Source organism: Amblyomma mixtum, chromosome 3 (assembly GCF_055824585.1).
Source record: "Amblyomma mixtum isolate Tamu chromosome 3, ASM5582458v1, whole genome shotgun sequence".
Lineage (NCBI taxonomy): Eukaryota > Metazoa > Arthropoda > Arachnida > Ixodida > Ixodidae > Amblyomma > Amblyomma mixtum.
Window position 1 is genome coordinate 51336327 of NC_143014.1, and position 25799 is coordinate 51362125.

General features: G+C 43.8%; 3 protein-coding genes across 5 annotated transcripts in view; 2 read left to right on the forward strand and 1 right to left on the reverse strand.

Moving 5' to 3' along the window:
* The window catches only part of cv-2 (crosveinless 2-secreting protein), a 209255-nt gene extending 198877 nt beyond the window's left edge, over positions 1-10378 (forward strand). For both annotated transcript variants that reach the window (XM_089579141.1, XM_089579142.1), the window contains one exon: positions 6199-10378. In XM_089579141.1, the coding sequence (XP_089435267.1) occupies positions 6199-6383 (185 nt within the window). In that variant the 3' untranslated portion in view covers positions 6384-10378. The remainder of the gene's footprint in view (positions 1-6198) is intronic.
* A 3779-nt stretch (positions 10379-14157) lies between these two features.
* Positions 14158-15075, reverse strand: LOC149350175 (NADH dehydrogenase [ubiquinone] 1 alpha subcomplex assembly factor 3). The gene has a single exon (XM_089576850.1). The coding sequence runs from the start codon at positions 14824-14826 to the stop codon at positions 14281-14283; it is 546 nt and encodes a 181-aa protein (XP_089432976.1). The 5' UTR covers positions 14827-15075; the 3' UTR covers positions 14158-14280.
* Positions 15076-15333: 258 nt separating this feature from the next.
* Positions 15334-24574, forward strand: LOC149350176 (death-associated protein 1). 2 transcript variants are annotated; one of them, XM_089579144.1, is made up of 5 exons: positions 15359-15515; positions 16658-16758; positions 18344-18455; positions 19896-19938; positions 24067-24574. In XM_089579144.1, the coding sequence occupies exons 2-5, from the start codon at positions 16728-16730 to the stop codon at positions 24181-24183; spliced, it is 303 nt and encodes a 100-aa protein (XP_089435270.1). In that variant the 5' UTR covers positions 15359-15515; positions 16658-16727; the 3' UTR covers positions 24184-24574. The 2 variants fall into 2 exon arrangements, with proteins under 2 accessions (XP_089435269.1, XP_089435270.1); XM_089579143.1 differs by lacking the exon at positions 16658-16758 and having other exon boundaries at positions 15334-15515.
* The last annotated feature ends 1225 nt before the right edge of the window (positions 24575-25799 follow it).

Consider the following 25799-nt stretch of genomic DNA (forward strand, 5'->3'; position numbering starts at 1 on the left):
ATGAACGAATTAAAGGGGCCCTGCAACTCTAATCAATAAAGTTGATGTATGCCTAGAACATTAAAGGGCGCCGTTTGTAAAATAACCTGCAGTAAAAATTTGTTGAATGCCTTTTGCAGAGGCGGAGTTATATCTGACATCGCAGATGAGGTGAGACAACGTTGAGATCACGTGAGACATACAGAAAATGTGATGCATTAACTGTTTGTTAATATGTTGTTATTACAGCTCTTGGAGGAGGCTGGAATAGGGGTTGGAGTGAATTAAACTGGCAAAGCAGCGATTTTATCGAAATTTTTATACCTCATGTGACCTTAAAGGGACACTGATGAGAAATTCAAGTGAGTTTGGATGGATAGAATACCAGCTCCTGATCACAAAAACACCACTCTTACTGAAAACAAAGCTCATCTAAGGTAGGAAAGAGCGCAAACTAAGTGCAGGTATCGCCGCCACAGGGCAATCTCGCAAGTACAAGCGTGATGACGAAATAGGCGAGAAGACTTTCATGCACGTTTGTCAGCCTCAGAGGTTTGTGAAAAACAAATTTTCTCTAAGCACGAATCTCTGAGGCTGACAAACGTGCATAAAAGTTATGCGTTTAATGAAGTATAAAGTTTTGTTTCGAAACCGCTAGTGCGCTTTTATCGCACGAAGATGGAAAAAAGACAACCTCAATGTTGGAAGCCAAAGAAAACCTGTAGTGGGCGAGGTGCGTTTCCAGATTCAGCGCAGAGGCTCATGGAAAAGTCGTCTGCTACCACTACTTCCGGTTACAAATTTATTCCCCTGCTCGCTTGCTTCACGACAGTCGCTGTGTTAATTCGCTTCTCACACTAATTTATTACTGCTGATTGTATTTGCTGATACTGCTGATTGTATTTGCATCATCGCAAGACCAACTCGTCGTCGACTCTGTTCTGCTTCGTAGCGTGTTTTCGCATGAAGTGCAACCAAAATAATGTAAATGGTAGGGGGCTTTCTATGCGTATGCAGTGCGATGTGTGTGTTGAGGCGCGCTGTGCGCACAGTTGCATGTATGGATAGTCTACTATAGCCCACTGGCAGCTTTTGGTTTGGTTTATTGGGGTTTAACGTCCCAAAGCGGCTCAGGCTATGAGGGACGCAACTGGCAGCTTTTACATGCTGGGAGGAAAATACATGTATCGTTTGCTAAACTGTGCAAGTTCAACCTTTCGTTACCTTCGTAGTGCATCGGGAAAAAAAACAAACATTTGGAGGACGCTTAAGCTTCGCCTTAAAGAGTGGAACGCTACAGCATGTTGCAGCGCTACCAGGGAGTCCACGGAACGCCATCGCCCGCTCGGCGCGACGCCTTGCCCGTTGGACAAATCGCAGCAAGCTGCAAGCTTCGTGGTGAACGCGCCTTGGATGTTCGCTGCGTTGTTCGCCTCCTCACCGCGTGTTTCCTGCGTCCTCGCACGGCCCCACTGCGCCCGAACGAGACGAGCGGGAGGCGCTAGTGTTCCTGTAGAGGCGCTGCCGTCACGCGCTCTGTTGGGGCAGTGGCGTACTTTGCGAGGAGGAGGAGGAGCAGGAGGGGAGAAGAAGGAGGCTGAGGAGAAGGATGAGGAGGAGGGAGTGGTTTTAAAGCGAAAGCCTTTCCTCATACTGTTGTGACCAAGACGTGTTAGCAAATTTGTCCGCGTTTCAGATTGGTCGAAACGGTCGTGACGTCACTGCGCGCGAATTTTGACTGTGTCCACCGAAATATGTGAGACAGTTACTGCTTCATTTCCTTTCCTCAAATAACAATTTTCGGCTGGTGTCCACCGAAATATGTAGACAGTTACTGCGCAACTTCCTTTCCTCAAATACAATTTTCATTTTCTTCATTACGGCCCCTCTTTCTCTTTCTTCTTTCACTCCACTTCCTCCCTTCCTGTACGGTGCGGTTCAGGTGTCCACCGAGATGACACAGAATTACAGTGCCATTTCCTTTCCTCAAAAATCGTTGCGTTCAAAGGGCAACGCATCGCGCTGAACGGGTGGTGGCGTTCCGTGGACTCCCTGGCAGCGCTACAACACGCTGTCGCGTTCCACTCCTAAAGGCAAAGATTAAGCGTCATATTGGCGGTTGATTAATGCACAAACAGAATGCAAGTGAACAATCGCGTAGCAGAATGCAACACTCAGGCTTTCGCCTTTCACCACTTTAGCCGCTAAAGTTCCTTGTAATTTTTAGTGGGCGCCGCCTGATGGCGCTACGTGCGCGCCAAGCGAAGAAGAAAAGTAGCGGAAACGTACTTTGCTACTCGCTTAACGGCGACTTCTGAAATTTCCATGCTCATAATTAATTACTAGTGTACACCTCAGTACATGTCTCTAAAACACCCTTCTAAGACAACGCCTTATTCACTAGACGCGCCTTTTCTCATTTCAAACCATCGAGCTGGCGTGGCGGAGTGGTTAGCGTGCTCGTCTTGCACTCCAGAAGCCCTGGTTCTATTCCCCAACTCGGCCAATTTCCTACTCGGTTTTATTTATTAATGCTTCTGGGATTGTTCGCTCACGGCCAACGCCGCCGACGACGACACCGGCTTTTCTGCGACACGGGGCCCTTAACGCTATCGCGTTAATATACAATAGAGAGTTTTAGTATAGCGTTAGCGTGATAGCGGACCTAAGGGAAATTACGTTAGCGTGCCGCAAGCAACTTATCCCCACAGAGAGTTTTAGTGCACGTTAAAGAACCCCAGGTGGTCGAAATTTCCGGAGCCCTCCACTACGGCGTCTCTCATAGCCTTAGTCGCTTTGGGGCGTTAAACCCCATAAACCAAACCAAACCAGTATAGCGTTTTGAAAACGTTAAACGCCATCTGCTTGACGTGCATGTGAACGGTCCTTCTAAAATGGTCGACACTACCGCTAACTTGCCACAGTATAATATTTTCGAGTTTTTTAAACAAATTATTAGTGCAGCGTTCATTTTCGTCTGCAAAATGACCCAGAAATTGAAATAAAATGAAATAAAAACGTAAAACAGTGGCGCTATCTAGTAAAGGCAATGTTAACTACAAGCCGTTGGAGCAAGAATATTTGGAACCGGAAGTAGCTGGCAGACGATTTTCCCATGGTTCGTTGCGTTCACTACGGAAACGCGCCTCACCCGTGGCCTCACCTATTGGCAATGCAACAGGCGGTCAGCACGAGTTTCGGTATGTTGTGCCACGCGGCGATCCGCTTTGCGCGTTCAAGTGGTTTCGTTTTTGATGATCCTCGATTTACAAGGGTGGAGCAGCAGAGGACCTCCATGTGTCTCTAAGTGCACCGCGGACGAAGTTCATGCTACGGCGCGCACCTGAGACAAGGAAAACAGCTGTGAATAGTGTTCCCGCACCTTTGTGTTAGCAAACACACCGCTCGGCGTGTTTGCTTCGTCAACGTATTAAGACGCTGGTCTGCATAACCAGCCGTACGAGGACTATTATAACAGAATCTAAATATGCCCGCACGTACTAGTCTCTACTCATCAGTCGCGATGGTGGCTTGGCGGTGACAGCAACGTTGCCGACTCCTTGCTCTCGGACTATCATGCCAGACCCGCCGCCTCAACCCTTAAGTATCGCACGCTGTGTGGGGTTGAGGTCGCTGAAGCAGGCCGCAGTTCTTTGCGAGAACTTCGTTGTCAGAATCGGGAACGGGATCCATCGTAGCGTTGGTGCAAACGTAAACGAAGCGACGACGGCTGATAGAGGCTTTCAACGTCCGGCCGGCCGCCAGCAATCACAATGTCCGCGTTTCCGCCAGTTTGCGTCTTCTATTTCGTCATCAGAGAGTCCCGAGTTCGAATCAGAGCGGCGCGAAAAAGTTTTCAACTTCGAATGCAAATCTCTTAGCAATAAATGCACCTTTCACTGCCGGACAAGCGCAACAAAGCCAGAATGCCGAACTATCGGATTTTGGCCACAAAAAAAAAAAAAATTGATAGCGTTCTCCTCACCGTCCCTTTAAAGTTATCGCAGCTAGTTCGTGATATCATGGCCAGCATCATTTGGCGGTTTAAACTGCAACAGTTTCACATGAAAATTTATTTATAAATTATTTAGCATGCACAGGCAAATTTCATGTGATGATTTATATATTCCAATATTTTGCATACCATTACAAAGGAGGAAACACAACGAAAAATTTTGATTCTATCTATAATTATGCATACCTTTTCACGTGGTGAGTCTGTTTTCATTTCTCGCTATATTTTTTCATCCTGTCACGGGGCCAACACAAATATTCGTCTTTCCACGAAATGTTTGCTGTGTTTATTCCTTCATTACTGCTCCTTCATTACTTTTGCTTCTTCTACCAGATAAAAACATGTAAATATATACCGGTGGCTAAAGCAAACACTTTAAAAAATTCCTGAAAGTGGGGAGTTTGAAATAGAAATAAAATTTTTACAGGAACAAGCTGTCAGCTATGGAGAACATCAGTTACTATGAAGCTGATCTTAACTAGCTTTGTAATTAGTGCAGTCTGATGGTTAGCGCCAATGGGAAGTTCGAAACCATGGACGGGATAATGTCATATTACATACCCCGCCCTGTAATTCTCAAACAATTGTCGCGCCGAACACACCATTCACGAATTCATTTGCTGGAACCCATTTTTGCAAAGACTGACTCATTCAAGCAGTTTTTTTCCACGGACTGTTTTCGACTGGAACTCTCTTCCCGAGGCCATTTTGCAGTCCTCAAATTTTAGTAAAGCTCTTGAGAAACATTTTCTCGAGTGAATGAGCGTTGTATTTCATTATTCTGCTCATTGTTTGTAACCCCATGTATTTTCTTAGTATTTGTCATTTTCAATGCCTTGTATAGCCCCTCCTGCATGGGCCAATCTATTGGCCTGCAGTATTATGAAATAAATAAATGAATAAATAAACATCAGTTTTTAAAACAAAGAAAAAGGATTGTAAACTTCTGCAGATCAGGAAATCCGACTGTTTTTTTCCCCGCCCCGAACCGAAACTGGTTGAGGTGCACAGGAAGCCCAATGCAACTGTAACGTCAGCTGATGACGTGTTGCATATTGCCTATGGCACCCGGTTCTAACTATCTGCTCCATCGTACCGTGGTATGCACTTTCTTTTCCTCTGTTGTTCTCAAAAATAGCAACCACACAATTGGCAATTTCCTTTCACTCAGTGCTGATGCAAAAGAATCTTCATGACGTGGTACAACAGCACATGCAGTTCGAATTTGGCACCTTAGACACAGCAACACATCACCAGCTGACATGCGTTCGCGTCACGCTTCCTATGTGCCTCATGTGCTCAGTTTCGCATTTTGTGTGGAAAAGAGCGCAGAATTTCGTGGCGCTGCTGAGCATTTAAGAATGACTTTTTTTTTTTTCATTTGACGTCCCGGCCTGGCATCGTCTTGTCTGTGACTTTGAACTCCCTATAAGCATTAATGACTAGACTGTTAATTAAAAAGTTTGTTAATTTATGCTACTGTATAGGATGAATGTTACTATAACTGATGTTCACCGCGGCTAAGAGTTTGTTTGTGTAAAGATTTTCTATATTTCGAACTCCCTATTTTTAGGAATTTTTTAAGTGTTCACCAAGACATGCGGTACAGGTTTTCCATTGGATGTTTTAATGAATTATCTGTCATGCGTACAGTGCCAGTTCCACATTGAAGCAGGGCGTGAGGTGTGATGGAATAGGAGTGGCACGCCGGGACACCACACCGGGTGCCGCTGGCCCTAGTAACACCTCCAGCGTGTACTGGTTGGTCTCGCCATTTGAACTCGTCATGTGTATTGGTGAAGCAGCAGGAAATCTATCGCCATCTGGATGGCAGTTGAGAGGGAAAGGTAAAACTACAAAGGACTTGCAGCTCACGGCCCCTTGCACAAACACCCTAAATCTTCCTTCCCCACTCGTCATGAATAAAAGTTGCAGTGCATCTGTCACCGCTACTGATGGTTCCTTCCTATTGTGATTTTCAAATTGCTCGCACCTGTATGAATGATATTGCAACGGATCATAGGTGTCTATAATTAGACATATCAGAGCACAGAGCCAGTTCAGAATACATTTAAAATGCTTTGCTTCTGTCTTGCTGACTCACTGCAGAAAAAGAATTACACCTTGGAAATGTGAGTGCCATACTGTCAACTCCAAAAGGAATGATGGGCTGTCACTATAGAAATTGCTTCCACCATACGCAGGAATGCATTGCCCCAGAGGCTCGGACTACACGCCATGCGGTCCTCCATGTCGGCGGACCTGCAAGAACTACCATCTGCAGCGGCCCTGCCGACGAAAGTGTCAGCCAGGATGCCAGTGCAAGCCGGGCCTTGTCTGGCATAGAGATCGCTGCGTTCCGCCCAGCGAGTGCCCTGTGGTCTCGTGATGGGCCAACTGCCTGGCCAGCGATACCCCTCACCCCACTCCAACCCCTGCCCCCGCCGAGGCCTGTGCACCGCCCCAAGCCACACCACTCGACTGTGCACTCTTAGATCCGGTCACAGGCTGTGTGCACATATGTACCCTGCTTATAGCTTTGACTTGGAGCGCAAGTTAACGCACTGACAAGATGAAAAAGTAGTTCAGGTGTTAGTGTTCTTTGCAGAATGCTGCACCACTGGTGGGAGTTTGTAAGGTGCGCATCACAAGTCCTGTTTGTTGTCCTGACATGTGGTGGCATTGTGCATACTCTTGGTCACGGAATGTGCAAGGTAAACAGCTGACATTCCATAGACTGTAGTCATTGGACTTTCCCCCAATGTTTCCATCAAACTAACCCACCCCAAAAATTAATTGAATATTATCTTGCTGAGAACATGGGTTACAGCATTATGGACATGGGTCAGTGCTTTAAATTACTACTGCAAAGAGTGCACCTGTTTGGAAAAAGGAAGAACACTTGAAAAGAAATGCAATTGGCCAAACAGTGCATCTGCACGATTTTTGGAATCTGATTTCCAGATATTCATGACTGATAAACTGTTGATTTCATGTTCTGGAGACCAGTTTGAGCAACTTAAATTTCGGGGGCTGTGTGGCATGGCTGTTGTTAAGCATACAACATAGTGGCATGTTCAAGCCTCGGTGGGGCAGTCATAGTCTGTTGTTTGGTTCCTATCATTTCAACAAAGGTGTGTCCAGGTCCAATGCGAAAACATCAGGTCTGACCGCATTCAGACATTGGCATCAGCATTCTGGTCCAATTGACTCGGAGCAGCTTAGCTTGTTATTCGTGTTCCGAGCCTGTTGATATTTATGTCTGTCAAAAGCAGTGTACTTGCACTGTTCTACGTGCTATTTGTTCTTACTGTACCTCATCAAATGTCATGTGTGTTCGTGGCTGCAAGTAGCTGTAAGCATATGTGCTAAGATTTGAGCTTCCATAAATCATTTGTTTCATATTTGCATATTGATTTTCTGTAACCATTTTACTTGTGGCATTCGTTCAGTCTTGCACAAGTTCCAAAATGAGCTGTAAATACATGCAAGGCAAAAATCAACAAATTCTATGGTCACATTTCATTCTATAAGCCCTGTGTTCCCATTCTGCTGTTACGTCTCATTAAAACTTCATGGTCTACTCATGGTTGAGAGATCTGATTAGTATCCACAAGATGTTGTTTTGTATTCACCATTCCTGTTTTATTATGCACCTAGGTGTTGCTAGTGAATGTATTCTTTAAGCTTCAGTACAAGAAAATATTTATTACATTTATCATACGTCTCTAACTGAAATTCTTCATTTAATCAGCATCATGTCTATTAGCATCATGGTTGATTTTCATATGCATAAAAAATTAATAAAAATATATTTCCAAACCATCAAAATTATCAGTATTGAGAGGCCTGAAAATTTTATCAAATGGTTGCTCTTGCATATACTAAGTTGAGCTATTAGTGTGGAGTTGATAATCTGCGAATTACTGTGGCAGCTGTTGTTTATATTGCTGACTTGGTGGATAAGTCTTAACCTGCATTGAATGCCACCACAACATTGGATGCTGCAAAAATGACATGGCACTGTTCTGTTAACTTTTTCTGCAGCACTATTTTAACCTTTTGGTACTGAGCTTGCATATATCAGCTGTTTTGTTGTCTTGTACAGTTAGTTTTGTATGCCAGCTTCACAGCATCTCACATGGTGATACTGAAGCTTTCTTAGAGAAATTTAAAACATCTGCAGCTGCCTAACTGTGTTTTAACAGTTAAAGATGTCATTGTCTCGGCCCTTCTCAACAAGCATTCAGTCATCACACTCATTGCTTCCAATTGCCAGTGTGAAATTTTGGTGCATCTTTTCATTTTTTTCTGTAACCATTTGCACTCATTAGGATGCAAAATCTTTAAACATATTGTGCGATAATATAAAGTTGTTGCTGTAATAATGTAGTGGCTTCAGCCCATCGTGAAACCAGCTGTCACAACAAGGGCTGAACGAGGGGTATTGAAGCATGGAAGAAAATACTCCATTTAGCATACACACAGTTGTCCTTTCGGGAAGAAAATTCTTACACATGATGATAGCCTTGGAGTGAAAATTGAAGATTAAGATTATTCAATATGGTGTTAGGTGGCATGCTAGATTGAGGCATACCGTGTGAAATATGTATACCCAGTCAAGATGTTTAAAAACATCTGAGGTTTGGGAATCTAACGTAAATAAAATACACAGGTTGGTGGCAAAGGATCAAGTCAATTGTTGGCATATAAACAGGCATGTTGTTTACATATATTTTCCAAATAGAGGCAGGGTTATGAATTGTGATTTCTCACATCTGAGACAGTGCCACCATTATGTGGAAGTGACAAGCATCAAGGCTTATTTTTGTGCTCTCATTGGCACCATCAACCTCAGGACAAGTCTTTCCACATGATTTAGTCAGTTGAAGCATCTAAACTTCTGTTAAAATGCAGCCTCCAAAGGATGATTATTAATAATTTCTCTTTGTTTACTAAAGGAAACCTTTCAGTTCTGTCATTTTTTTATAGTCATTTCTTATTTTTTCTGGGATGATTATTTCTGGCATATCCTCATGGCTTGTTTGTAACCTAGAGAAGTGTCATCTTTGTTCAGACTTCAACAACGGAAGCAAAGAATCAAAGTACGGAATTCATACAGACCTATCCAAGAAAAAAAAAAATTCATAGTATGTAATAGCTTGCATAATTATGGAAGTCTGAAAGGTTTCAGAAAATGTTTTGTAATAAACTAGTACTGACACCACGGCTTCAATGTGAAAGAATTTGGTCTTGCAAATATGTCAGCTGAACTTGGAGGGCAATGTACGTAAATTTTGCGCCGATTTTTCCATGCACTTGACTTGCGTGCTCACAGTCCTTGCCTTATGGCTATTCTTACTTTTGCTGTTGTGACACTTCAGTATTATAACATATTGTATTTGTTGTCTACTAAGAAAAGTTTATGCTGCATGTTGTGGTTATACAGCGCACTCAGTGCTTTTAAGTGCATGCTGTGGTCCAGTTTTGGTGTCCTTTAATATTTTGCCCTTGCTCCTTCACTTCTTGACCAGTTTCAGTTAATAAGCATTAGTCGTTTTTTTTTTGTGTGTGTGTGTGTGCTCTGTTGTGTCATGCACGAATGTTGTTGCGACCGTATAATTTATTTAGGTTATATAGCACCGTCTTTATGTGTATGCGTGTGCTTTGTCACAATTCATTTTTCTTCAGTGAAAAACTTTCTGCTATATACCCATTTAAGTGGTTATATATTATGTTTTGCATTTCTTGCCTGCCAAGTGAAAGCATCATCCCTACTTTCGTATGCATAAACCTTGGTACCAATGTCTGCAGTGGCATTATACAACCCATTTATGAGGTAGTGATGAGTTGCATTCATTTGCAGAGAGTTGAGAAAATTACTACATAAGTTTGCCCTGTGATAATATGCATTGTACTTAATGTTTGATCATTTAACTTATTTCACACATTTGTGCATTTCGTAAAAACCTTAAAATGTGTTGTTCTATGAGCTATTTCACGTTGGACAACAGTTACCCTCTTGTTGTATTTATGTGGTTCTAAAAGTGTGACCTCCTTTATTACTCATTCGAACATGTTTTGTAAAGTGAGAATCCTACAGATTAAACAATACAGTTTGTTGTCTAAACCTGATCTGTATTCAGAGCAAAGCATTCAGCAGCTATGAACAATGTAAACTATGTGTTAGTACACTGGACCAATTGGCATCATGTACGTTTGCACAATCCTGTTGTGACAGTATAGTGTTCCTCACCATCTAAGCCTGCACTACTAGTGTAGAAAATCTGTCCTTCTGCTTCATGCTTCTATAATAAATGCTTGCACGATGTTAGTGCCACTTATATGTACATAATAGTTGATATAAAGAATGTTGTGGTTTCATGCTCAGAAAATTTGTTTTTAGTTTAGTTGACACAAGACCAGCTTGAATATATATATAGCATTCAGGTTTCCCATCCGGTTCATTCCATTAGCATGTGACATCATTTTCTGTAGATGTTCACCTTCTAGTAATGAGTAAAGCAACCAGGCAGAGAAAGAGAAGGGCAACAGAATGGTTCTGAAAACAGAGTGGTCAGTGTCACTTTTTTTTTTTTTTTGCTGATGCTAAAGAATAAACCGTAATAGAGGCACACCCAGGGAGTGGCTAATCAGGCTGTGGTTCACCCACAATTTGGTCCACCCCAAACAAACATTACAGCCCCTTCATCACCCTACCCCTCTGCCAAGGGTCAGAGTAAATAATAGCCCCAGAACAAAGATTTCTGGCAGCTCCCCTGTAAGAGCCATCGCCAACTCGTACAGCTGCCTGTCCTTTCCCTTTTCCAAAAGCATCACTGCAGCAAGGACTTGGCTCTCATAACTTAGAATACTACTGACATGAAACTTCTTGCTGTAATGAGTAGCTAATGTATTATCAAGCAAGCTGGCGATCTCAACTACTCTGACATGCGAATAATAAGAGCATCACCAATTCATTTCAGTTGAAACAGGCACTGAGCATGTCGTGATGTTGCCAGATGCTCAGAAAAATGCAGCTTGTGATGAGATGGGCTCCCAAGCCTCTAGCATGTCACAGATGCACCGGCATCTTGGACCAAACCAAGAGGGATCCAGTATCTGATGTTAGTACTCTTTGCAGAGACCCAGCATCTCTCATGCTTATATACTGTGAGGTAGGGTAGGGCGCTATTGAGTCATCTGCCCACACAGCCATTAAATTAACATAAGGGATGTTCATATGCATGCTCATTGTAACACTTTCTGGACTGTACCTGTGTATACATGAAAATCGGAACACACAAATATCTCAACTACAAAATTTTCTATTTGCAGTTCTTTAACTTGCTCAGAAAATACATGCAGCACAGCTTGCATCTATATAAAGCAAGTCCTCAATACTTTTAACACTCAGAACCTGACACTTGAATGCAGCACTGATGGCAAATGTGGTGATGGTGAGTACACACATCACGCCACGTGTATGCACGTATATCTTAAAGTGAAAGCTTTACTACGCCAGGTTCCGCGAGTTTCGGCGACTATGTCGCTTTGACCTTCAGCAACCTTACACTGCTCTGAAGCTGCGCTGTCTCGACCATGTGACTAGCATGTCACTCGCCGCGGTGGTTCCGCCGCCGGCACGCGCGCTCTCTCAGACCCCGCAGCTGGAGCTGCCGTGCATGTGCTCTCCCGCTGTCAGATGGCGTGACCTGTCATGCGCTTAGCTGCGCTTTAAAGAGAAGTGCACCGCTTTCCCAGGCAGTGTGCGCTTCGCCATGGATCCAAGAGAAGCTGGGCCATCCCGGAACGTTACGCAGAGGACCTTGCAACATCTTCAGCAAGCGACATCTGACCACCCCGCGTATATCGGCCGCTTTCGCCTTGTATGACTAGGTATAGAGGAGCATTTTTTTTTCTCAGCCACCTCCCCAGATGAAATGAGCAAATAAAATGCAAAGAAAAAAAAACATGCATAAGGCATTAGCTACACTGACGTAACAACAAATGCATACTAATCAAAGCCATACTAAGCAAACTTCTATTGGCAGTGATGCGTCAATCAACATGGCACTCCTGCTATAGTTACAAAAAAGAATATCAAAATAACAGAGCAGGAACATGGCGTCAGTACCCACAAAAGCATGTTACTTCTGGATCATGCCTCATGGAGCACAAGTGACGAATGAAGCTCTTCCATGCGTGCATCAAGCAGCCTTTCTGACGTGTTAACACAAGTCACCAAACTGTGTACTGTTGTGCTTGAGAGACAGATGTGTACCTGTCAAGTCTGTAAACGGACAATGTGGGGGGGGAATTGCGACAATAAAACGAAAAGTGCAGCTCAATACATTCTAGGGTGTGGCCACCAACAGGATAAAAAGAAAGCAAACAAGAAAACATTAAAAAAATATGGGAATAAATTGTATTAAAAAGAAAACTCTAGTTCGAACTCCAAGCCAAAAAGCCAAAGGAGTTTTAGCATTAAAGAATCATCATCATCATCAGCCTGACTACGCCCACTTAGAATATTTATGTTATTATGCTTGATTCTGAGGCGCAACAAATTCTGGCCATCTCAGCGTGTCAAACCAAAGCTGTACAGCTGTAGAGCATGCACAACCAGTACCCATCACCTAACAGCGCACATGTAAAGTGGCCTCTGTCCCGTCCGGGCTGAAGGAGTGAAACAGAGCAGTGGCAAGCAGTGAAGCGTCGCTACCTTCTCTGCCTTTCCTGTCGTAAAGTCTTCCCGCTCTACCTTCCAACACACAAGACTTGACAGAGCAAGAACGGTGATGACACTGGACACCTGGTCTGACAAAGGCTGCACGATAACAGCACTCCATTTAAGAAGTAATTGGCAGAGCCAAAGCCAGAGCTTAAGGATGCAAGCTATGCACCACAACAATTTAAATATATTTTACCGGTGCGCAGAGCAGGCACAGTTAGGGACCTATGCTTTCTCTAGTGATCAGGTAAGTTGCGTGTGCTCAGCAGCAGTAGTGTACCAAAAGGATTCAGCTGGACCATACAATGAATGGCTGTTGGCTCTTCCTTCTTTACAGTACTATCCGATTGCTCACATGTGCCCGCACTCCATGCTGACATGTACAGCCGCCCACAGACTTAACACGAATGACGGAATGCGTGGCCTGGACTGCCATCAGCGCCATGAAGTGATAGTCATTGGGTGCGAGATAATGCTCTCGGAATGTTTGCGGTGTCTGACGATAGAAGGTGCAAACCGCGGCATCTTAGCGGGCAGTTCCTGGCTGCCACGATAAGAAAACTACAGAGCGTTGCTGGGGCCGTGGAGGCCGAATCGGCGAGCAAGAAGCTCTGAAACGCCCCCGTGACGAGCGCGCTGTCCACGCGGCGATCAGGCACAAGGGGAAAAGCAGTAAAAGCGAGCTGGGCACCAGCTATCATCAGCCACCGCAAACATACCGAGAGCGTTGTCTCGGACCAATGACTATCGCTTCGTGGCGCTGACGGCAGTCCGGGCCACGCTTTCAGTCATTCGTGTTAAGTCTGTGGGCGGCTGTACAGTTTTCGTACGCTTTTCAAACAATAGCAATTCGAAAAAATGCACCATTTACTCCCAGATTTTTAAAGTGTACAAGGGATGTTGGTACTCTTACGTTTAAAGGATTTTGAAAACCTTTCATAGTAATCCAAGGTAACCAGGGTTTTCGAGTGGTTTTAGAAACCCTAAATCATTCTCCAAATGTGAAGTTTGCTCCTCAGAAATTGAGCTAGTTTCTCTAACCACAGTGCTGCAATTACTGGGAGGCAAGTTTTGCTTTTGCAGGTGCTACTGTCCCCACAAAGCTCCAACTCCGTCTGCAACAGGAAAAAGCGTTCATTCGCTATGTGTGCAGGAAACTGTATCAACAAAAATTCGAGCTGGAATCATAATCAACATCAAACAGCCATGAGTATGAAAAACACAGGAAATGTAAAACCAGAAACAAATGCAGCAGCTACTCAAATGCCACCACTATCAGTTTTGTGGCTGATACCAAGTGTACAACAGTTAAAAGCAGACATACAAAATAAAAATTTGAAGGCATCAGTGACTCAGAGTGCTGCAAGCTAGCAGAGACTGCTAAAAATATAAATAACAAAAGAGTGAGAAAGAGCATGAGAAGGCAAAATATGGTGCAGCAGATGAACTGAAAGTTTATTTAGTTCTGCATCTGAATGTACAGCGTAGGTCATCAAAATCAAACGAATAAAATAGACATTAGAGGTCTAAGCATTGCATATCTGACTACTTTCTACTCAGCTGCCAAAAGGGCTCTCCGTTCTTTCCCTGCTTGTAAGTAAAATTCGTCGCCAGCTACTAGGCGCGTAGGTGGTATCATTGCAGCAGCTACATTTCTGTCTTCCACATTCAGAAAGTTGAATGTTGTGCATGCTGTTGGCGTAGGATGCATTTCGATGCTGATTTTCTTGCTTCTAAGGTACCGTATCACCTCCATGTCTAAACGAACACTGGCGTCTCCAAGACCTATAACCAAAACATCCAGCTTTGGTTCAAGCAGTGTGAACAATGACAACGACTCTTCGGTGATGTCCAACGAAGACCGAACCCTCCATTGCAGAACACTTCTTGGAAAAAGAGCGACCGGGCCAACAACAAACAAACCGTTGTTCAGGCGGAATCCAGCCGTTGAATACGAGTTCACGAGTAGCATGTCACCCCTCTCCTGGTTGAGAACAGACACTGTAGTCTTCCCATCCCCTTCATAGGCGGCCCAGCGTACTGACAGTCGTTGAGGCTTGAAAGTCTTGCTCAGGAAGGTCCTGCTCGTAGCCAACATGGGGATTTTTTATGCCTGCGCAGGCGTTTCTCCACCACAGGTCTGTCCACAAGATCAAAACTACGAGGTCAAGCAGTTTCACTGCGTGATCGCTTAAGAGGAGAAACTGAGAAGTTACAGTGCTTCACTCGCCTACTACGCATGGGTACATTACGCACGCGACCTGAACTTAGACGAGTAAAGAGCAGAGGAGTGCAAGCCCAACTATCCCAACCATAGAGGCCCAACCAACGTTCAGCGTGACCAGCGGCGTGGATTGTATTGGCTGGTCTTCAAAGTCCGCTTCTTTCTGCCTCAAAGTGTGATACTTGTAGAGGACGCTGCATTCTATTTACGAATCTTTTTAGCATGTCATACTTGTTCAGTTTTCTAAGGCTGTCGTTTGCGTGGTGTCAAAATAAAATAAAATTTCTATTTGTTTATAACACATAAAGGTAAAGTTCAGAGAAACGTTAAAAAACAAACAAGTAACTAACTTGTTTACGCGCCCGCCGGCCCGCCTAGCCTGTACCCATAATGCATTAGCGAAACAGATAAAGGGTAGGTTTGTTTGCGGAGGGTACTGTTCGCTGTCACTGCAAGGAAATACGGAGCGCTTAAATTAGTTATATTGTCATCTGTCAGCAAAGTGAAAGATATGTCTGCTGTCGAAGAGACTACCGAGCTGAAGGGTGGCCATCCGCCTGCAGGTAACAAATTTGCCAGCAGGTTTCTTGTTCGCGTGCATATGGTCACAGTGTTCGACACGTAGTAGCGCAGTGTGCACTCAGTCCCCCTGTACTTGCAGGCTGCGCAAATTGCTGATTCTGAGTGCTTTCAGCTTTTGTTGTGACTGTCGATCATTATTTCATAAATGAAACGTCATTCTCTATGCACCACTCTTTAGCTCGTATTGCGGTGCAGCAGAGTTCGCGCATGTGCTGTGATGGCGATTGTATTTTTTTGTTGTCTTCATGATACCGTGAACAGTCGGGCACGGCGGTATTGGAGTTTAGTGAGGCCGCTCTGTTGGTCAGCTGGACAACGCTGCATAGATACATCTTGGCGCGACACTTGTGCGTAAACATTTCGTTGCCACTTATCCTCCACCACGCCTCTGGCACTGTCGAACGTCTCGTTCTATTCCGCGTGTTTCAGCATAACCTGTTCTGATGGCAGATGGCCTCGGAGAACTCTCGCTTGCCCACGTGGTGGACCAGTTTTGCACCGGCATGTTGCCATATCGCTTAAACTTCGATGGCCTTGAAATTGCTCGTCAGCTGTTGACACTGCCTCGATATCCCGACGAGCCTACATTACGTGCATTTGGAATCCTGGTTGCTTTTCAACCTGTCAGCTGAAAACGCTGAAACCTTGAACTTATCTGTGCGCGCTTTGCATTTTTGCGTGATCTTTGTTTTGACGCCGTCAAGGATTGCTGCGTACTAGGAACAGTTTCCTAAAGTTTTTCACTGTTCTGAGGAGGTGAAGTTCCCACTGCAGTGAGGAGTAGGATGAGTAGCAACAATTCATTACAGAGAGTAAGTTGGAACAGGGAAAATATTGAAAAATAGTGTCCCAGCCTGTGTCGCTGGGTGCTATTCATTACAGTAGGACCAAATTGCATTTCACCAAAATGCAGCTACCTGGCAAAAATAAAGCTTGATTCTTTAAAAAGCAGACTATATTTATTTTATGAATTTGACCAGATGCAGCGTTTGAAGTATGTTATCGATGGACAGAGCTGGTTTCTTTCGTGGCCACAGTTTAGTTGTGTCGGAGGGACGCCTTTTCTGTTAATGCAGCTTTTTGTCTTGAAAACAAATTTTTATGCAAACTAATTTTCTTTCAGCCAAACTTGCTGCGGCCATATACACTGTGGGTTTCTCATTTGTGGCAAATAACTTATTTTTGCCCTCTGAATGGAACTTCAAACCTGGAAAGTGTACTTTGGTATGACCTAAACTAAATAAGGCATTTTGCTTGCAGCAAATCCTCTGTATATTTTTGGCACATTTGCGCACGCATGCATATCATGATGTATTGGAATAATGCGCATTATCAGTTTGTTCATGGCAGCTGCTAAGTTCAAATGCTTTTAGCTAGATCAGGGCTATGATGATCCAGAACTGCAGAATTCATATGCTGTGAGCTACAAGCAGCAGTCGGAAAGTACTCTGAATTACTTTTCATTTGAAAAAAATGCAGAGCTAGGCCGAAAAGTATTTTACCACTTTTGAACCCGGTACCTGCTGTCTTCAATGCAGGTGCATCACCACTGCCTTTACCCTGAAAGAAAAAAATTAGCTTAAAATTAGAAATGAGGTGAATTATTAGAATTAGCTACCTCAATTAGCTAGCTGAGTGATTGCACCGGTTCGAAAGACACTCAAAAAGTAGACTTACGACAATCTCTAGAATTGCATCAGCTGTGTTTGTGGGGTGTGTTACTTTGCTGAACCAACACACCATAACTCTATAATCCGCCAAGTTTTCACATGATTGCAGGTTTCGGGTGGTCACTGAGCAGGTCATTGTACAAAGTACTGTTCACGGTGATGGGCATGTAATGCTCTGTTGTTGGCTGTCTACCGTCGAAGAAGAGTGTCAGTATAAATTTTCCAGCCAATGGTGTAGATCGAAAAGATGGATGCTGCCGCACACTGCTTGTTTGTTTAGTCTCTGGTTTTAAATAATACGTCCAGCATAAACCTCGTATAACAATATGCTGTAGGGAGCCATTTTCTTTTGCTTTAAAAAGGCATAACAGTGCCTCACACGTGTCTATGTGGCATTGCTTCACTTGAAAGTAACTTGTTTTGGTACCTACCTAGCGGAAACTTTGCATTGGTTTAAATAATCCCAGTTTGTTTAATGCACTGTGTCATAACTAATCCTAAGCCCTTGCTCAACCTCATCGATAGTTTACTGTTGGTTGTCTTGGATCCTGGCTTCCACAGCCTCAATAACGTCCAGTGTAGTTGGAGCATGTTGTCAGCCGGGGTCGAAGCTCCACTTTTCTAGTTTTTGTGCCACTCCTAAATCAGCTCAGGAGATAGACAAGTGTCCTCGGGTTCTACCTTCGTTCTTCAACCAATATGAACTGGTTGTTCAGCCTATCTTGTCAAAAAAAAAGCTGCCGCAAGATGCACCTCTCTGGTACACACTTCCAAAGGCATGACCATTGAAATTATCTTGTGGAGCCATTCTTTCACTCATGTTAATGAACCCCAATGCACTACACAACATGTAGGGGAGAAATAACACATCTAGACTAGAACACTACGACGTGGTTGAATTTTAAGGTTACCTTTTAATGAACCCTCATAGATCAGGGCCAGAGTGATATAATGATCTGTGCTACTGGTGGCCAGTCCTTTTTTTATTCTTTTGTCATTGGTTCTCCTACCTCATCATTATCATTAGGATCAGCATGCCATGACTGATAATACGAATAGCGTGGAGTCTAAAGCTATAGAAAAGTGTTTTACCACCACGTTCGTGTCTTTAGTTTCTTTTTTTTTGTCTGTGTTTGCAGTGAAGGCTGGTGGCATGCGAATCACGCAGCACAAACCAGCAAGTGCTCATGAAAAAGCTCCGGAGCTTAAGAGAGAGGAAGGAGAAGAGGCTGTTGAGCAAGTCTGTGCAAGGCAAGTTGAGCGTCTTAAAATGGCCATAATGGCTTCCTAATAGCCAAATTTTACATAGTAACACTGCTGCTTGTGAACCACTGTTTGCTGACTGTGCCATGTAGTAAAAACATGCAGCCCTGCTGCTGTGTAAGTACACCTTTACAGATACTTTGCCCAGCGATGCTGTTTTGAAAATTACTTTAAAAAAAATTTGTTTTTCCTGCTGTGATGTGACAAAGGACGTCTTCAATAAGGTGTCTTTTGTGATGCAGCTCTGTAGTAGATTTCATCAGGTTATCCATTTGGTGTCATACAGTAGGTTACATGTTTGTAAATGCCACTGTTATGTTGTGCAACCTGTGCCCTTAGTTGGGAATCAGTAGTTCATAATCAGGGCATGTGTGATGTGTTTCACTGCTTCCTTCACTTGGCCACTGCAGTGGCACAGTAGTTGTGGCGCTCGGATGCTGACCCAAAAGACGCGGGTTTGATTCCGGCCGCAACGGTGGAATTTGGATGGAGGTGAAATTCTAGAGGCTCATGTACTGTGCGGTGTCAGTGTATGTTAAAGGACCCGAGGTGGTCAAAATTTCCGGAGCCCTTCACTACAGGGCCCCTCATAGCCTGAGTCGCTTTGGCACGTTAAGCCCCCATAATTTAACCATAAACGAAACGCTTCCTTCACTTGGTACAGAGGACTAGTGCATTTCTGCGGGTGGGGGGAATAAAACATTTTTTAGTGCTTAAGCTCCATTTTTAGTGAAAGTAGCCTCTTTGCGCCCCCCTTAGATGATTGGGGGGGGGTGACCCCCCCCCCCCCCCCTGTGTGCACGCCAATGCCCCTAGGCAAACGTTGTTGCCTGATTAAAATACTTTGACTTAAAGTAGGACATGCAACGCAGTATAAAACTCAAGACCTCCTTGTCATGTCCGCTCCCTGGCCTCATGTCTACCGCGAGCGACTGCACCACCACCTTGTTTGCAAACATGCGGGAGGTCTGTGGTCAAGAAGGATGGCATGTGTCATATTGGAGTCATTATTCAGCCATAAAGTGGCATTTCTCAGTGCTCAGTACAGTTTGTTTTGTTGGCCAAAGCTTCCATGCGAGTGCCAATGATGTTTCATGGGTATATATAAATGAGTGTTTTCAACAGAATGAAACTTGTAATGAGCTATTGTCCTGTCGTTCTATTGCCACTGACCTCATTTCTTCGATGCTCTGCTTAACTATGACACTGCAGCACCAGTCGTGTAATGCTCTGCTACAAAGAGCAGGCTCTGCTAACTTGTGCTCTGAACTATGTTGGTGAGACATTAGTTGCCCGACTATTTCTCTTGCATACTTGTTAATTTATGTTGATGCTGTGCTGTGCTTGTACATGCGTGAGCAGTTTCATGAGTAAGCAAGTTTAATTTTTGCAAGTTTTACTGATTTGCACATTCTGCTGTATTTACAGCCCACCCAAGCCACAACTTGTGATTTCGGGAGTATTGGCCAGGGTATGTATGAAACTTGTGTTCAGAGGCAGTGTTCTTGGTATGTTGATAGGAGGGGACCTCTGAGATTCATGTATATGACAAGAAAAAAACACGTGGCAGCGTGCTCCGTGCAACCCAATGCGTTCTCATCGGTGACTTGGTAAAGCACTGCCAGCTTCATTCCCTGTGCGCTGCCTATGACTGAGCCTCACTTTCCTTTGGTTCGAAGGCACCACTGTCTGGTGATGGCACACTTTTTTGGCGTGCCAGAGCTTCTCATGTCATGTAGCTTTCATTTTACCTGTGTTGCACGAGCATTTTTGTTTGGCAGCTGCATCGTCTTTTATTAGCAAAGTTATGTCTTTTTTACGTTAATCTGCCAGTTTTGGTTGAACTGACTCTGCCAAATTTTGTGGTACCTCCACTTTTTTTTCCTGGGTCATCCTTATTCTCAAATTATATTCATGATTTCCTACTTTTGGCCCTGTCAAGAAGGGTAAGGTTGCTTAAGTGGTCATTGCAGCTCTATAGCATCAGCCTATATTTATTCAGTATCTGATTTAGTCATTTCAGGTATTGCCTATCTGTCACATATAGCAAACTAGATAGGTGCCCGGTTTATCAGTGCCAAAATTGTGTTAACTCCTTAAATTCTTGGGAAGAAGAGGGTCTTAACAAAAACTTTGCATTAATGAAGCCACAGTTCTGAAATCTTCAAGGAACCAGTATTTTTGTTTGGTGGTTCCTAATATGGCATTTAATTTCATGTAAAACAAGTTCTTGTGCACTAAGTTTTTTGTAGGGAACATTTAAAGGGATACTGCATTAAATTGTGGCTTTCTGTCAAATCTCTGAAATTGGATTCAGAAGGTGCGATTGTCTGAAGCTTCAGTCTTTATTTCATGTATTTTTGCCCGGTAGGTTTTGTGCGCGCGCGCCAGTTCCCGCCCGCCTAGGCATGAGGCGTGCATGACGTCACATGTCTCACGGCGGCCTGCTCCTGTGGCACAGTGTTGGCATCGGTTCAGCTGTCGTGCGTGGAAGTTCAGAGTCGGCAGCATGGAAACATGAAACAGAGAGCAGCGTGGAAACATGAAGCCGATTGACAGTTACAGCCAAGAAATTGGCAGTCAGAGTGGTAGCAACGGTTATATCATTCAGATATCAAAATGACCATGTACTAGAGATATGGCTGCAACCCCGCCACCTCATCAAGCAAAATTAGCCTGAAGGATGACATTCGCCCAGGCATGCGCCCCACATTGGTAGCTGTGCATATTATAATCCAATTTGATATGACCGAGACACGTTTTTCTTGAATTAGGCATTAAAACTTTTTCTTTGCCGAAGGTAAATCATGGCATCGCCTTCATTCGTTGCTTCAGCCACACAAAGAGCAGCCGAGGCGCCCGAATAAAGCTGGGGGGATATTTGAAATAGGACTTGTAAATCATGTAAGCAGCGCGAACAGCAGAGTGAGTGCTCGACATATAAAAGCAGCCAACTTAATTGCATCAGCACAGCGAAAAAGTATGCAGCACCCGGTTTTTGGGGCTGGAGAGCTGTTACTACGCTGCCAGACTGGCGCATGCAACTCCCACGCAGAATTCTCGTGGCATTGGCCTCGTTAGTAAATTGTCAGCCTTGTTACTTTCTGGTGGTCTCGGGCATGAGCGAAGGGGGGCTCCGCTTAGTTTTTCTTATATTTGCGTATCCTCGCATGAAAACACTATTGCACAATATGCACAATATTGCACAATTTATTTTTCTGCCCATACTGCAAATTCGGAATAAAGAGATGAGTGTGTTTATAATGTGTGTTTCTGTTCCGCGTCACATTCGAGATGATTTTCCGTGGGAGGTTGTTTGAATCAGCAAAAAAACTGGCATGAGTGAAAATACTTCTGAACTCTCTCATGACAATGAAAATACACATGTAACAAATGCTGCTGCATTTTTGGCCTTCATATCCTCCATAATTATGTGCACTAACATGTGCTTCAGAGTGCACATTTTTTTTGCAGTAAACTCCACACTCTTTATAAGTAGCCTGTAATTCTCATGTAGTTTAGGCTCCCTTTTCGCTATAACGCGGCTGTCATGCTTTCGGTCTTGCGCTTCCTAGGGAATATTGCCACCTAGTATTGTGAGGTGGTGAACAGCTGACCTGGAAGACAACGATGTAGCGCTTGCGCTATCACTTTTAGACTGCCATTATTGCTATATCGAGGACAACAACAACAACCGCTTCCTCTTGCCTGGCTGTAGGTCTCCAAGAACGTCTCCCTCACAAGTATATGTGACATTATCTATGGAAAAGCGTCAGGTTTGAGGCACTGTCGTTTCAGTGATGGGGACTCTGAACAGAGAAAGATTTATATCTTAGTCGCTGTCGATTAAATTGCCGCAATAAAAATTCGGACCTAGAAGGTTTGTCGCGAAGGCTAGCTGCTCCATGTGGATCCAGTCTTCAGAGCTTAGCACTTTTTTGGGAAGGCATGACATATGATGCATGCGTCCCTTCTTCCGCCGCACTATTGTTACAACCTTTAGCGGATTAATACTTTGGCACCCCCACATCGCTGGTGTGGCAGCCGCGTGGATCAGATTCGAGCTCTGAGGACTCCGGACATAAGCGGCGGCACTCGCAGCACATCCCCTACATGGCGCATAGCGTCCACGGCAGCTGCTGCAGGTGCCCACCGTTACGGCGAAGTGGCTGGGCACGGAGGCAGGGAGACTCATGGCGTCACAGCTTCCAAGGAGCAGTAGTTGGTGGCGCTGTCGTCTGGTGCACCAGTTCAAGGAAAGAATGAGGAAAAAATGTGGTTTCCGCTGGCTTCGTGCAAAAAACGATGCGATTTCAGTCGACTTAGGAACGCCGGCTTTCATTCCAGTAAAAAATTGGAGCACCTGAAATTTAATGCTGTATCCCTTTAAGGTATTTCACTCTGCGGAACTTGTGAAAGTGCATGCCGTTGGTTTTTGCACGACATCAAGCAGTGCAGTAAGGGCAAAATTATCATCCTGCCTACTGTAGAACATGAGTTAGAGAGTTTTGATTTGCCACTTCAGAAATCGGAATAAAAACATTTCTTCCCGTTTTTGAAGTGTCAACTTCAAAATCCTCTAACCCAATTATATGATAGGCAGGATGATAATTTTACCCTTATTGCATTCCTTGATGTCGATATAAACCAGTGGAGTACATTTTTGCAAGTTTCCTGCCTTAAAATTTCTTCAAAGCTCTGAACAGTGAACTTCCATAACACAATATATAGGTGCACAAGAACTTATTTTACATGAAGTTAAAGGCGATATCTGGAACCTGCACACAATAATAAGTTCCCTGAAGATTTCATAATTGTGACTTCAATAACAAAAACTTTCTCTGACGACCCTCTTCCCCAGTGTGATGCTGTAGCAATGTGACACCTATTGGTAAGGCCATTCCACACCTTGATGTAGTGCTGATGCATATATAGGAACATCCTTTCTTAAATGTGAATAGTTATTTTTGGAGTATGGTACTTTGTGAATGCGTTTTAACTGCATTGTGATCGTTTAGATATTTAGAGAATGATGCTTGAAGACATTTCTAGTATTGACACCAGTTTGTTTTACAGCTTATAAATGAGGTTGTACAAAACCTTAGGTGCTGAGTCAAGTATAACGCAACACTTTTTTTCCCTATTTCCTCAATTGGAAGCAGTCATTTGATAAGTGAGCAGTTCACGTGAGACTACATAACATATTGATGGCGTAGCAAAAATGTGATGCAGCCTTTCTTTGATTTTTTTAATAATGCTAACAAATTGCTTATGCTCACACTAGTAATTGCATTAACTATTCTTTTCTCATAAGAACACTCGTAACACACTCGTCAGCACACCTGCAGTTGGAAGTTAAAGCTTGAAACTAAGCTCTGGAGTCACAGACAGATTTGTTCTGCCTCCCCTTCCTGCTGCTGTTCTGCTTTCTCCCTCCCTTATTGGAATGGGTGTGCCCATTGTGAATAACTGTGAAGTATATTGGTGTGCAAGTGTTCAGTCAGTGGGGAGCAATTATTGGCCTGAAGCCTATATTATTCTTTTGTTCAAAAAAATGTTTGCTGCCATATTCATTGTCATCTGTGTTGGGCATTTCCAGGGTGATGCTGACTTTCCAACAGAGGCAGTGCAGGCTTACCACAACAAGCCACAGCCATCGCACGAGTACAGGGCTGGCTGCTCCAAACCCAATATTATTCAGCAGCCTAGGAAATAGGCATCTCTGTGCTTCGACAGTAAAATGTGGCTTTCGCCAGTTTTGATGAAGTTGCTAAGAAAGTTTGCGCTTTGTCATTTGGACCAATTTCATTTGTTTTCTAGTTCTCAGTCTTGACTGATGCCGGTTGATTTTTCAGCATTGAATTTCTTGCTTGTTCAGGGTTTGCGTTGTACTGGTGTTTTTGTTTTGTTTTTCCCTTACATTTATGTAGAGTCAGGAAATTGTTTGAGGGCAATTGTAATTTTGGTACCTTTTGGTTTCTATTTTTCTTGTGCGTTGTGAGTGCCACTGTCTTGGTCTTTTATGCTTTTTTTTTTGCTAAGCACAATGTTCTGTGGGTTTTTGTATCGGGCATTTTAATTTGAATAAATTTATGGTCTTGGCTTGACTTGTGGTGGTGTGGTGGTGCTGCAATTTATGTAGCATCGCTTTATGCGCTATGCTACATAAGCACTTCAGTGTACCATTTTTTTTTTAACTACTGCCCCTGGGAAACAGGCAGTTTTGGTTATAGTTAATTTGAATAACAATTTTTCATCAGTGTGACAGTCTCCTTGATTAGTTAGCATAAATATTGCCTTCTGAGAGTAAGTAGTGAACAGACAGGTGCTTGCAGTGTCAGCTATAGCCTTTTATGGATTCCACCATGGCTGCCATTCAGCATTACTTGTCTTGCCAACAACTGAGCGTATTAACTATTTGTGAAGGGGTGACACAATCTAAGATAGGTCTTCTACATTATGTACTGCGCGAAAAACTAAGACAGGGGAAGAAACACGCAAACAAACAAGCACTGACTATCAACTGAAATTTTGTTCGGAAATACTCGTGCTTATAAAGGCTTCGTTTTTTGCGCTGTACATAATGTTCAACGTTCACCAACTCGCCCAGTTTTCGGTTCTGCTATAGGCCTTCTGTTGCATGAGGCGAGTTGACAGTTAAATGTTCATTGTAGGGATGGACAGACCTCGCTGCCCTACATAACTTGTTCTGTCCAAGTAAGGAGCCATGTTTCGGAGTGGGGCGGCTACCTTGCGAGGACCAGACATGGGGAAAGGAAAAGAGGTGCTCATTATGACTCATGATGGAAGCCAACGGTCACTGAAACCAAGGAGCATATGGCTTTTTCTTTTTTCAATTTGTGCTGTTGATTACTTTGAAGTAAAGTGTCATTATTTTATGGCTTAGAGATAACCTATAAGGAAACAGAAGAAAAAGCAGCCACGTGCTGCCAGTGGGATCTGAACCCACAGTCTCCGAATTTCATGTTCGATGCTCTACCAACTGAGCGACGGCTGTCCAATCTTCTGCTCTTGGGGGTATTAATGTGTAATGTAACCGTCGGTATTTATATAAATACTACACGTAAATACCCCTGAAAGCAGAAGATTGCACAGCCGTTGCCAGTTTGGGGGGTTGTGGGTTCAGATCCTACCAGCAGCATGGCGTTTTTTCTCCTGCTATCTTATCATCTTTAGACCGCGGTGGCTTAGTGGTTACGGCTGTAGGCTGCTGACCCGAAAGACGCGGGTTCGATCCCGGCTGCGGCGGCTGAATTTTGATGGAGGTGAAATTCTAGAGGCCCGTGTACTGTGCTGTGTCGGTGCACGTTA